The sequence below is a fragment of the Sphaerodactylus townsendi genome, linkage group LG04 (assembly GCF_021028975.2).
Source record: "Sphaerodactylus townsendi isolate TG3544 linkage group LG04, MPM_Stown_v2.3, whole genome shotgun sequence".
Taxonomy (NCBI): Eukaryota; Metazoa; Chordata; class Lepidosauria; order Squamata; family Sphaerodactylidae; genus Sphaerodactylus; species Sphaerodactylus townsendi.
This window is the reverse complement of record NC_059428.1, coordinates 109,041,998-109,055,988: the sequence shown is the minus strand read 5'-3', so window position 1 is coordinate 109,055,988 and position 13,991 is coordinate 109,041,998. Positions and strand designations below refer to the sequence as shown.

The 13,991-nt window shown below is 43.4% G+C and overlaps 1 protein-coding gene across 2 annotated transcripts in view; it reads left to right on the top strand.

Annotated features, from left to right (window-relative positions):
* Nucleotides 1-4,082: 4,082 nt before the first annotated feature.
* The window catches only part of UBAC2 (UBA domain containing 2), a 101,848-nt gene continuing 91,939 nt past the window's right edge, over nucleotides 4,083-13,991 (top strand). Inside the window, exon 1 of one of the 2 annotated variants that reach the window (XM_048493064.1) lies at nucleotides 4,083-4,312. In XM_048493064.1, the coding sequence (XP_048349021.1) occupies nucleotides 4,282-4,312 (31 nt within the window). In that variant the 5' untranslated portion in view covers nucleotides 4,083-4,281. The remainder of the gene's footprint in view (nucleotides 4,313-13,991) is intronic. The other variant, XM_048493065.1, reaches the window with a different exon arrangement.

The window sequence follows — 13,991 nt, the reverse complement described above, 5'->3', positions numbered from 1 at the left end:
GGCAGAGCTTCAGACTTGTAATGGGGCGGTTTTAAACCTGGGAACCCCCCCCCCTTACCTATGTCCTTGACTATGACATATGGGGAGAAAAGGTTGGCTTTGTTGCCAACATTATTTTCCTGACCTGAAACATTCGTGAACAGCTGACATTAATCTTGCATCAAGCTACTCCTTCCATAGGTTTCTGCAAATGAATGGTCATAAAACTCATATTTAACATTATTGACTTTTCTTCTGAATAACCAGTAAAATTCTGTCAGATGCTTATTAAAGAATTATTGACACACAGAGTCCAAAAGATTTGCCATCACTGCCCTAGAGACTTCATTGCTGAGGAGATATGCCTGGTTTATAATTCAGCTTGCCAGATGCTTATTAAAGAGTTACTGACAGCCTCGGGGCGTGGGTGTCACTATAAAATGGCTGCCACAGGGTGATGGGGCCAATGATCACATAATACTGGGAAGTAGTAACTTGTCAAGCATCATCTATCGCAGAGGCAAATATTTCTGAACGAGGACTCCTTACAGACACAAAGCATTCTTTTGAGGCACCTTCTACTCCAATGAGGTTGAGGAAAGCCAGAACTGGTTCTTTACTTTGTAGAAGAGAAGCTTTGTCAAAGAAGCAAATGGCCTCTAGGAAAACCCCTGCCAACATTGTAGCATACCCATGGATACCATGATGGGGCAGGTATACATAGTCTCCAAAGTCAGTGGTGATCTTCTGGAATAAGTGATCTAACTAGCTACAATCCCAAAATTTCACAGTAGTAATTCATACAACCATCGTAAAAGGGACTTGAAGGGCATGTTATCAATCTCCTTAAATTGAACCAACATCTCGTGTTTAAACCTCAATGTCACAACAGATTAACCTCTGTCACCCCTATTACACCCTGCCATATGTCACAGCAGAAGATTAAAGATGCAAGAAATGTTTTTTTCTACTCTGCCTTGGCCAAGGCCCATCTGTCACATCCCCTGATAAAAGATGTCTTGGCTTTTTAGTAACAGCCCACACATTCTAGAAGTGTTTTAACTCCAGCTGAGGCCATGTCTGAAAATTAAAAACACAGTTAAATTCTTAAGGGAGGGACTGCTACTTTCTGACTATTTTCAACCAAATTCTCTTTGGTCTTGATGAAATCACTGAGCTGAGAAATCCGTGTCTTGACTGGAGTTCAAGTTGCACATGGAGAAGTTCCTTGATCAGACTGAATGCCCCTGCATCAAAAAAAACAACAACACCCCTCCACATCAAAAGTATCCTTCAATGTATGTCTGATTGAAGGCCAAATTGGACCTTTTCTCTGTGTCACCTACTGTACTTTTTTTCTACCACTTCAATAAGAATTGGGTACAGAAGAAATATTAGTATTTGTTAGTCGTAATATATAATAGAAATCCATGTTAGATATTTATTTATCACAGAATTGTCAACATCCTGCCAGTATACACTGCAACCTCCAGATATCAACAACTAGTTGATAAACACCTGATCTACAAATGAGTGGAATCCAGAAACACCTCCCAAAGAGTGTCATTTTGAAATAAATGATTCAAAGACCTCGGCAGCCACAACAATAGGTATCACAACAGAAAATTCATGTGATTATAATGTTATTGGGCTGAACACCCTTAATAGCAGACATTAATTCTAACTTCCAGATGCAGCCATCTCTGAAGAATGAAAAACATTCAAAACCTCCCGGGAGTTTTGGCCCCAACTATTTCTGCGTGTAACAGAATTATCACAAGCAATAGAACAACATCCTCCCCACACCAATTAGATAAGTGTTAGAAACAAGGCTGGAATCCCATCTACTGGGTTTGTTGTGCAGAGAGGTACCAGCTTTTGCTTCCTGAATGCCTCTGAACAGCTCATTCATGAACATCTGGAGCCGCGCCATGAAACTGCCAGATGATTCTATCACTGGAAAGGGGAATTGTTTTGATGCAGCTGTGAGCAGCAGGGTCATGCTTCACAAGAGACAACGAGTAATTTGATTACTATTTAGGACTGCTTCTCTTTTGCTTGCCACACAATCACCCTGATCAAATACATTTCCTTGGAAGCAGGTCCCTTTGTCTTCACCTGTACTTAGCTCCATTTAAAACAGGTGTCTTTAATGATGTGTGTGTGTATTTTTATCAGGTCGCTTCCAACTTGTAGTGACCCTAGCAATTAATGAACTCCAAAATCTCCTGCTGTTAACAGTGTTGCTCATGTGTTGCAAACTGAGGGCCATGGCTTCCTTTATTGAGTCAATTCATCCCATGTTGGGTCTTCCACTTTTCCTGCTGCCTTTTCCTAGCATTACTGCATTTCCCAGTAAGGTCTCAATTACTTGGAAGTAAATCCCATGGAATACAGAGGGACTTCCAAGGAAATATGGAAGTGTGTAGAAGTATCCTATAGGTAATTTCCTGTTCTTTGCGTTACCAATCACGATTCCTTCTTCCCTCATGTTGTATTAATTGGAGCCAGGCTTGCACAAGACTTCCAAATAAGAATGGCAGGCTTGAAATGAGGTACACTGGCTGACCAACAATAACAAAAATGACTCTTATTTCAATTTCTGCATTTGTCTTAAGCATACAGTCATACAATTCATATCCATATCCATATCTATACTATTATAAAGGCGTAATCAACCACTTATTATTCAGTCTTCAAAGTTCAACACTTGCAAATAATAGTCCAATAGTAATCTTCACATAGATCAATCTTGACCAGAACTGCCAACAATAGTCCAAAACTCATATATTTCAATGACAAACTTCACTTAAGTCCTCCAATGAAGTTGCATGAATGGTAATGACAAATGGAGTCCCTGTGACGATGCCCACAGGCTGAAAGTGGGGAATCTCTGTGGTGACTTGAATTCACAAAGAACGCCTTCGTGTATAAGCTTTTTCAAATAATATCTTCATCAGAACAATTTTTTCAATTTTATAATATTGATATATTGAAGTTTATCAAAAATGTAATAAAATGATATTTTATAATAAATATAAAATTTGTTCAGACGAAGATATTATCAGAAAACGATACACCACCTCTGTTAGTCTCCTGCCTTAAAAAGCCTATGGGACCACCCACCACAAGTCCACTGCAACTCAATGTTGCTTTATACACATCCAGTCACACTTTCTAACACATAATAATCCCTATTTTACCCATATACAAATATGTCTTTGTCATCAGGGAAGTAGGAAAAAATAAGTGTTTAAAATAGAAGACACATTTTCTGGTAAAGAGAAGGAAGTATTTTATTCAGACAGCAACAGTCTAACAGGCCTAGCAACCTATCTGGATATCAATTTAAAGGTTTTAATAATAATGTATCATTACCCTACACATTACAGAATATTAATTGTGGACATTAGTCAATGAACACACCATTGAAAAAGTGTGTCATATATCTACAGCATAAAGGAAATACCATTACTTAATGTCATAGGGTTTTTTAAAATGTAAAACAAACAAACGAATACACGAAAGAGGCCTTATGCTGACTCAGAGCCCTTTTGTGTATCAAGGCCAGCATTATCTATTCGGCCTCAAGCACATCACCTATTATCAAACCCTTTCCACTGAAAATGCAAAACAGGTGCATCAAGACTGAACCCCACAACGCAAAAGCATCCCACCCATTCCAAACTATTTAAAGCTCTGTTCAGAGCTTTTCAAAATTCACACTCCCCTCCCCCGCCCCTTTAAAAAGCCCTTAGAAAAAGAAAAAACCCTATTTTTTCTGGCCCCTCCTTCACATCTGCACCATCTGTGTGACAGTAACCTTTTGCAATGCGAGTAAGCGTATGAGGGAGAGACAAACTCAGTGTAGACCTAATTAAACAGGACTTTCATAGCAGAGCTTCCCAAGACCAGTGCCTAACAGCGGCTGCATTGCTACGTTAAGTTCCCCTAAACCTACTTTGGAATAAACACAGGGGTCCTCTTGCCCGTGACTCGCAGTCACCTGCGTCGGAATGCGCATTCGACAAGGCGTGTGCGGGCTCGTCGTCCCAAGCTATTGCTGCAGGGACCAGGAGGCGGCTCCAGCAGGGGGCGCTGTCTGGGGCCTCCCGGTCCTCACCGGTCCCGGTCGGGTTTGACCCATCCGGGCCGCCTTAGCGCTCCGTTCCTGAGAGAGGCCGCGTGCGGGGCTTCCTCACCTGAGTGGCGGCGGTGGCTCCCCCCAAGTGGGGGGAGTGAAGAAGGGGGTCACCCCCGAGGCCTGCGGTCCCCCCGCCCCTCGCTTCCCGCTCCGGGACCATGTTCACCAGTACCGGCTCCAGCGGGCTGTGTAAGTACCCAGATCCCCCCACCCCCTCTATACCATATTTTCTTCTCTCCCCATTTGCAGACTCCCACATGGAGCTGGGGGGAGGGGCGGTGCTGGAATAATTTGGGGCTGTGGAAAGAGAATTCATCCATTCCCTTCTTGATCCAGCCTTGCAAATGTTAGGAATCCACCAGGCTCTGTGGAGTCTCCTCCCCTTCCGTCCTTTCCCAGTCCCCCTTCTCACCTTAAAACGAATATTTGATCCTAATGCAGTCTATTGATGACTCGGAAGAACGAGTTTTTGATTTTGAAGTCTCCCCCTCCTCTTTTGAGAATAACACTTCAAGCATTTTGGGATTCGGCTAGTCAGGATTTTTAAAAGGTTGTTGACAAAACCTGGGACAGTGCTCACCCATTACATACAGTTGGTAACTGAGCGGTATAGCGGTCTCAGTATTTTTGCATTGTTCATATGTCCATTTCACTCGGCTTCGTTTTCTGGCCCCTTGATCCTTCAGATTAAAGTTCCACTCATTTGAAGGAGAATTCTTGAAACTGCAAAAGTGGATCATGCAGGAATAATATTTTGTCAGTGAATAGAATAGAATTTTATGTAGTGTTGTAGTCATGACCATAACAATGCAAAAAGTAGTACCATTGAATCCTCATACAACAATTTGTTTTAGATAACACCCAATAAAACAATAAAAAAGAAAATTTAATTATCCCATCACTTTAATTTAGGTTTCCCTCAGCATGAATCTGGAAGCAGTTTTTTTTATGCTAGTTGATGACTAGGTGAAAGTGGCAACATTAAAGGTAATAAAAGGGATGACATCAGGCAATAGGAAATTAATGCGATTCACATCGAAACCAGAAAAAATTGTCAGGTTTAGTTTAAAAATGAAATGAAATAAATGAAATAAAAAATAAAAAAAGGTTTGGTTTAGTTTAAAAATGAGATCCTTAACCTGATTGGGTCAGCCAAGATAAAACCTCAAATCTGGGGGAACATTATTAACACCTCCCTGTAAGATTGCAGAAGCCATAGTTTGGAGCTGAATGCTGGTGAATGCTTTTATTTAGGAGGGATTAGTAAATTAGGTAGCAGGAGAGAGATTTACAGCACAGTCCAGATCTCTGGACTGCCTTGCAGCCACTAGAGGTGGCATGATGCTGCCCCACCTCCAGCAGGCTTTCCAGCAGTACAGGGAGGGAGGAAAAACCAAAAACCCTCCCCACTGCAGGAAAGCTCTCCATTGGGATCAATGGGCTTATGCCACCCAAAAGGGTGGTGTGAGTCCAGAGGCGGTGCCGCTGTGCAACTAGCCACAAGCCCGGGGTGGAAGTCAACTAATGTCGGCTCTGCCCCAGGAATGCCCTGCCACCCATGCAGATGTCTGCTCCAGTGCCAGCACAACTCCACTATGGCCAGGACTTCCAGTTTTTGCCATGTTGGGACTGAGGGGTGGTGGAGTACCGGCACCTCTGGCCCTTCTGGCATGAGTGCCCCTTTCACTAGTGGACGGGGCAAATACACTAGTGCGACTCCCTGTCAGCTCCTGTGATTGATCGCTGCCCACCCCCCCACCCCCCAAATCTTGATTGGTCTTCCTGTAGATTTGAACTTTGGATGCTACAGCTACAAAGAAAATCTGAAAATTCAGATCATGTCAATATCACAAAGTGCATCCTTTTCCAAAACCCATTTATAGATTTTATTGAGGTCTCAAGATGTTACTAATTCAATAGGAGGTAAAGAATATGCTTATAAAATAGGAGACAGCAAGCTTTCCCTTCCAAGTCGAACCAGAAACAAAGTTTAACCAGGTCTCAGAAGCACTTTTGATGTTTGTATAATACCTTAACAGTCTCAAGTACACCCTCATTGTGATTGAAGGGAAGCCTACTTCCATTCTTAGATGGGCAGCCGAATTTCTCTGGGGTGTCCCAGAATTTTCCTAATAAAAATGTTTTGGATTGATTCCAATTTAGCCGGAGTTTTGACATTCCACTCCCAGACCTTCTGAGAGATAACTTTACCCTGGAAGACTTTAGGTGCTGGAACTTAAGAGCTGGAACTGCACTACTGCATCCAAACTTTGCCCATGACCTCAGTCTGCTAGGTCATTAAAATTAGTACCCAGTTTGCTGAGGATGAAGTGTAGACAACTGAGGAAGGCAATGGCAAACCACCCTGTAAGTGTAGTCTTCCTAGTAAACATCGTGATGTCATGTCACTCTGTGGGTCAGTCATGGTGCTTGCACAGGGGACTACCTTTATAGAGGAGACACTTTATGCTTCTAAAGAAACGGAGTGCAATCCAGAAATATTTGTGTGGGAATTAATGTTTGTCGGTGTTTAGGTTGCCATAAGGCTTTTGTTAATGTTTGCTGCAATGGACAAACGCAGGCATCTGACAAAGTGATTTTTAGCCAATAGGTTCACACCACAGTAACTCCGTAGGTCATTTGTGGTGCCACATTATTAGTTGTGTGTTTGTGTGTTTTGCTGCTATAGGCAGATAGAATTAATTCATTCAGGCTTTCTCCCAAGGACATGCATTTTGGATGGCATTCTCTCTGGCAACATCCCTGCTTCCATCTGTCTCTCACCAATCAAGGATTACTTAAGAATGCATTAGCTATGCCTTGATGTACACCCTGCACAACAAAGTTCTTCAAGGTCTTTATCAGTGAACTTTTCTTCCAGCTGTTACGTACACTCTTATACATGCAATAGTGATTGTAACCATCTCCCTTTTGTATCCCTTTGAAGGGGGGGGGCTTTGATAAGTGAAGGCTGCAAATATATTATACATGCTTATTTGGAAGAAAAACCCCTTGAATTCAATGTCAATTACTTCTGTAAAAATGCATTGATTTGGAACAGTAGTTTCTCTAATCATGAGAGGCCATTCAGATTGATGACTTGGCACGAAATGTGGGAGGGTTTAATCAACATTTCATTTGTTTTTGAAATTTATATCCTGCCAAACAAAGGCTGATGGAACTCTCAGGTGGGCTAACGACACTGCCTTCTACGAGGAAAGAAAGGTGGGATATAGATATAAATAAATATAACATCAATGTCCGTTAAAATTCTGCTCATAACTGACAGCAACATATAAACAACAAATCAATAGCTTCAGCCAAGCATAACAGATTCATTTGCTTGGTGCATAGCCAGCTGCTTTGGGTCCCCATTGGGAAGAAAGGTGGGGTATAAAAGAAGTAAATAATACATGAAGCAAATGGGGAAGAAGAGAATAATAATTGTCTTTAAGGGCAAAATTGCTGCATTGTATTGTTCTTCTGTCTTCTCTCTTTACTTCCTTTCCTTTGTGTGCCTGGTCTTAATTTAGTCTGTAAACTTAAGAGGAGCTCTTTATTGATTTAAGTCACTTTAGGAGATGACTCCTAGAAAAGTGGGCTTTAACAAATACAAAATAGTTTCCCTTGTACATGGTAATATTTTCACTGAGTGATCAGTATGTTTATATAATCAGAGGGCGTAAGGGTTGACCTGAAGTTGTAACTTTGTCAGGTTAACTGCTGTGTCATATGAGAGCTTACTGCACAGGTAATTGAAAAGTATGGGATCATCACTTTAAATTGGCATTTTTATCTCTTGATTGTGAAGGGTTTTTTTTTTTTGGCCATCATGTCACAGTTGACTTATGGTGACTCATGGGGTTTTCAAGGCAAGAGCTATTCAGAGATGGTTTACCATTGGCTACCTACATTGTGACCCCAGGCTTCTGTAGTTGTCTTCCATCCAATTACTAACCAGGACCAACTCTGCTTAGTTTCCAAGATCTGATAAGATTGGGCTATCCAAGTTAGGACATTGTGAAGATGCAGTAGAATTAATAATTGATTAAAACCATATAGGTGTAAGGAAATAATAAATTGAATGATTATTGCTGGTGAAGGTCATGGCAGTTATACAACTTGATGCTGATAGCATAGCAAGTTACAAGATAACTCTCAACATGCTTAGATGTGCAATTAAACTCAAGGTTACACAAATAAGGGGAGATTATATAAAAATAAATAGAAGAAAAATTGCAGCGAATTCAGTATCTCTGCATGTGAACAAGTGACAATTACTAATGGTAGTTACATTCGCCTTCAGAAAGGGAAATTTCTCAAACTTGAGGGGGATAAGGGGGAACCAGTAGACATTGTCTACTTGGATTTCCAAAAGGCGTTTGACAAAGTTCCTCGCCAGAGACTATTGAGAAACCTCAGCAATCAAGGAATAAGAGGGGAAGTCCTCCTATGGATTAAAAACTGGTTGAGAAACAGGAAGCAAAGGGTGGGTGTAAATGGGAAGTTCCCACAATGAAGAGATGTAGGGAGTGGTGTCCCCCAAGGATCCGTTTTGGGACGTGTTCTTTAACCTATTCATAAATGACCTGGAAGTAGGGGAGGGTATCATGGTGGCCAAGTTTGCTGATGAAACCAAATTAGGTAGGGTGGTGAGAACCGCAAAGGATTGTGAAGAGCTCCAAGCAGACCTTTATAAATTAGGTGAGTGGGCTAAGAAATGGCAAATGCAGTTCAATGTATCAAAATGTAAAGTGATGCAAATAGGGGCAAAAAATCCAAACTTCACATACACACTACAGGGATCAGTGCTATCAGTCACAGACCAGGAAAGGGATTTGGGTCAGTGGTGGGATTCAAAAATTTTAGTAACAGGTTCCGATGGTGGTGTGATTCAAATAGGGGCGTAGTGCCAATGGGGCTGGGCAGGGCACGATGGGGGCGTGGCCAGGCATTCCGGGGGTGGGGCATTCCTGGGCGGGGCTGTGGCAAGGACGCAGGGCGTGCGCGTCCCAGGTGCAGTTCCCTTTCGCCCTGCCTCTAGATTCAAATAATGACATTCAAATAATGACAATATATAACATTCTGGAATATGTTTGTAGGTCTAGGAAGCTAAAGTTTTCAATTTCCCTGGCATGACCCTCCCCCTCCTCAGTGCCAGCACAGGAGAATGAGATCTGACCTGACATACCTGGGGTCCAGAGAAGCCAAGGTATATCTGCCATGCAGCAGTTGCTGGCACTGCTGTGACTGATTGTTGCTGCTGGAAAAAGTTCTAGCCAAGGAACAAAATATCACTTTTGTGGGATTTTTTACGTGACTTTTTATGGTGTAGCTGGGGGTTAGGCTCTCAGAGTCTATTTTAAAAGAGCGGGTCCCATACAAGACCTGTTTCATTGGCTCTGACCGGTCAGCTGCCCACAATTGTTGCACAGCAACTGCAGTGTCATCTCATCCCCAGGTTCGAATAATTTTTAAGAACTTAGGGGAACACTACAGATATTATGAAGAGCTAATGAATGATGGTTTCTAGGAGCAATTCTGCTTGGCTCACCTGAGAAAAGTTCATCAAGTCTCTTGGTTTCGGAATGTGAGATACCAAAAGCTCCCCTTACCCTCTTGGACTTGATAGAAATTTAAACATAACAAATTCAAAAGACATTATGTTTTAACATCATGTAAGGTGTAGTTTTGAATTTTCTGCTAAATAGACTTAATCTGCACAACTTTTGATATTGCACTATTGTCACTTTATCGCAGTTATTTGCTACTGGATTTCCCTCTGTGGACAAGTGCAAACTGTTGTGAAGGGTTGCTATAGTGTAGGAGTCCCCAACCTTTTAAAGCCTGCAGCCACCTTTATAATTCTGATACAGGGTGGTGGGTGCAGCCACAAAATGGCTGCCACAGGAGGCAGAGCAAATCACAAAATGTCAGGGAGTGAGGGCCTGGATAATTCTCATAGTAACACTTCATCATTTCAGGGAGAAGCGCTGTTTAACAGGATGCCTTTTAAAATGAACATATTGTTTTAAAATATTTTATCGTATACATACAGCCCTGACATTCAATCATGCAGTGTAGATCACTGTGCTGTGGTGGCAGCTGCTATCAACACAACCTTTAAAAATCTGTACATCTAACAAAATTCCCAGTGGCCAATCAGAAACCCTGCGGGGCAAAAGCCCAAGCTGGCTGTAGAGAACCAGAAAGGACCAGAATAGAGTAACCATTGAAGGATCTTTATTCTTAAGCTTCCATGATACACACACACGAGATGCTGAATCTGACTTTTCCCAAACAAACAGACTGCTTTTCACAGTCACGGTCCCTCCCCCCCTCCTTGAGACCCCAGACAGGAGTTCCATGAAAGACACCAAAACTGGCTTCCGCACACACAGATAAAGAGTAGCAAGGTTAGTCATTGCCTCACGGACACACAGCCCAGCCTCGGTAGGAATGCTGCCAAGATCGCTTAAGAGCTGGGAAAGGAAAAAAAGCAAACATCTTTACACTCCTCGGGCCTTTAAGATGTCTCCCCACTTCCCCAGGCTTGTCCGGAAAGGACTTATGAAAAACCAGAAATTAATGCGACGATTAATAATATCCTCACATACACCCATTAGTTATGTCGAGGAAGGATAGCCCAACCCAAGAAAATAAATACTGCGTTTCGCGTAAAGCGGGGAGTCTAGAATGGCGTCAATTTCATAATGCTTGTGCCTGTCAATAATCACTGGCGGGGGGTACTGCTATCGGAGAATTAAATTGACATTGTTGGAATCTAGAGCCCGTTTGAGGTAAGCTGGAATGAAGACAGGATATATGAATGTTACTGAGGAGTTAGGGAGTTCCAACGGTCATTAATCATTAATCACTTTTGGTAATCCGAAATGGCCCGCGAATTTCTTTTGCCCAGCTTGAGTATTTGTGCACATCCCTGAGGTTTTTTGTAGAGCAGTAAACCCATTAATCGCAACTTGAAGCGAAACGCTGAGTCAGAGTCAGCCCTCCGGGTTTCTAAAGCGACTCCTGGAAGCCGTTGGAGGAAGTTGAGACCGACTTCATCAACCACTCTGCTCAGGATTGAATCCATTGATCAAACCTCCGGGGATGCTACGCATAGGATGGGAGTTGAGAGGCAGAGGAAAGATCCTGCCCCACCACTTCAAAGGGGTTTGGAAGTACTGGCTATGAATAGCATTATTGTAAGCATATTCCATAGCAAATGGTAGTAGGTCACACCAATTATCCTGGTATGGTTAGTGTAACAGCGTAGGTACTGCTCAATGTTCTGTTGGTCGACGTTCCGACTGACCCATTAAGCTTTACTTGCGTGGTAAGAAGTGGCGACAGCGAGTGGTCCCCAGCAACCCCAAAAAAGCGCTTCTTCCAAAATTTGGAAATGAATTGGGGCCCTTGGTCTGAAATCATCGCGACCTTATCGAGGAGAGGAATGTAAGCGGTAGGCATGTTGTATAAACAATTTGGCAGCCAGTTTGGGGAGCTGAAGGAAATGGTGGAACATGCGTATAAAATGTGCCTCGCTTGGAAAAAAAGATTAGAATACCACCCACAAATCTGGCTTCACGTGTTCAGCGTGACTTTCGGGAGATCGTAATAAATCCCATGGATATAACCTGCCAGGGTGGGCAGCCGCGGGATAGGGTACGTAACCCGTGGGGTTTGCCTATAGGATGGATTTGGCTTCTGCACATACAGGCAACTTCTATAATGTAAGATTCAATGTCTTTACGCATGGAGCGCCACCAAAACTGACGGCGAAGCAAGTGCAATGTTTTTAAAAATCCGAAATGTCCCGCTTGCTTGGCATCGTGGCCAGCTAGGAGGACCGACTTACGTAGAGAAGGCGGGACGTACCAACAGAACATTGGAGCAGTACCTACGTTGTTACACTAATTATCACCAGGATAATCTGGTTGCTCTCATTGCTTGATGAGACCTCAGGTGGCAGACCAATGAGAAACGAGCTTACTGGAAGCGGACCAACTGTTAGGTATTATAGGTTTTCTTGAGTATATCAGAGCGTCGTCTAAATACACCAAATTCCACCCTTTTAGTACAAATAATCCTGTAACGCCGTTAATGCTTGAGAGACATGAAGAAGGCTCCGGTGGCTCAGATAACTCCGAAAGGTACGTGCGAGATATTCATATTGGCCAAATTTGGTATTAAAAGCTGTCATATGTTCATAGCCTTCGGCGATGCGTACTCGATAATATGCTTCACGTAGATCGAGTTTAGTAAAAATGCGTCCTTTACCGAGGGCATCAAGGAGATCCTTGATCAGGGGTAATGGATATTTATTTGACATTGAAACTGCATTGAGCCCTCTATAATCGGTGCACAACAACTTCAGTGTGCCATCAACTTCTTCTTAACAAAAGAACACGGTCTTGGCGTGGGTGCTGGTAGCCGCCCGGATCAATCCGTTTACTAAATTTTATCAAGAAGGCTGCAGTAGCTCCGTTCCTCTACTGGGCTCATTCTATAAATCCCTACCCTTGGGAAGCTGCGCTGTTGCCAGGAGAATCTTGCAATCAGTGTCTCTATGGGGGGGGTAGCTGGTCACCTCCTGTTCCTCAAAGACTTTGGAAAGATCCCAATAAACCTGGGAACTCCAGCTAAATCGGATCCGGTGACGCCGTTTTACGATGGGGTCAGAATCATTAGGATTTTTTCTGAGGAGTTCTCCAGGTGGTTCTCCCCTTCATGCATGTGATCCCCGCGTAGGGGTATTAAACGGACAATGCGCTTTACTTCCATAGTATAAATTAGGTTCATGAGATAACAACCAAGGCATTCCCCATATGGGGTGTTTTGGCGACTGGCGTAAAATGAAACTCGCATTAAAGCTCCAATGTTCTGCACATCGTGAAGCACGGTTGGGTTCTAAAACAAGCGGGCCCTTCAGTCCCCAAAAGGACTGCCATCCATTTAATTGAAAGGTAATGGGCCTGACCAATGCTATGCACTCAAACCAAGTTGCTCTGCCACCTGAGGTGTATTAAGCAATAGAGCAACCAAGTCAACTAGGTGAGCAAATCTGGCGTATTTTTTCGCGGGGTTGGCAAGAAGTCCTCATTATTAAAGGGCACCACCGTCGCTCACCGCCTCTGGCGCCAGGGTCTCCATCAGCCGGAGATTGGCCAGCGACAGGCTCACCCCCATCTGGATCAACAAAATCATCATCTTCCTCGTCTTCAAAGCTGTTTTGCAGTGCCCTGCAATGTTTTAGGTCCGGACCTGCGTGTGGAGCCTTTGCAGTTTGGTGCGAGGGGCTGGAGTAGGAGCTTTGTTTCTTTGGGCGGTTGGCAGCCAGGTGACCAGGACCTCCGCAATAAAGACACAGACCCAACCTGGCGGCGGCGTTCGATGTAGTCTCAGCGGGAGTCGTGCTGCGGACTTTTAGCTAGCGCAGAGGCGGTTGTTTCGCTGGTGGTTTTGGAGGGTTGTTTTCCGGACCTGGCGCGGGTGAGCGGGTGGAAATCAGCGTTCGACTGTAATCCGTCTACGTCGTTTGAGGCTCCGCGATATAACCCACGCCTTCTCACCGAATATCATCGTTCACGGCTCCAAAGAAAGCGCATTTCATACGTTCCGGTAATCCAGAGTTTACTGGCTGCTGCCTGGGAATTAGCGAACCAAAATTCAGCAAAGGGTCGGTTACCCTGTTTTGATGGTTTTGACAGTATGAATGGCTTTATTTCATATCTGGATCCTGGAAACAAGAGCGGAGACCCGCAGCAGCTCAGCTACCGAGTGGGTTTCATCTGCCCCAATTTCATATAGCTCTACAACCATTGGGCTGCTTCACCATCTAGAGGTTGATCCGATATCCGCACGT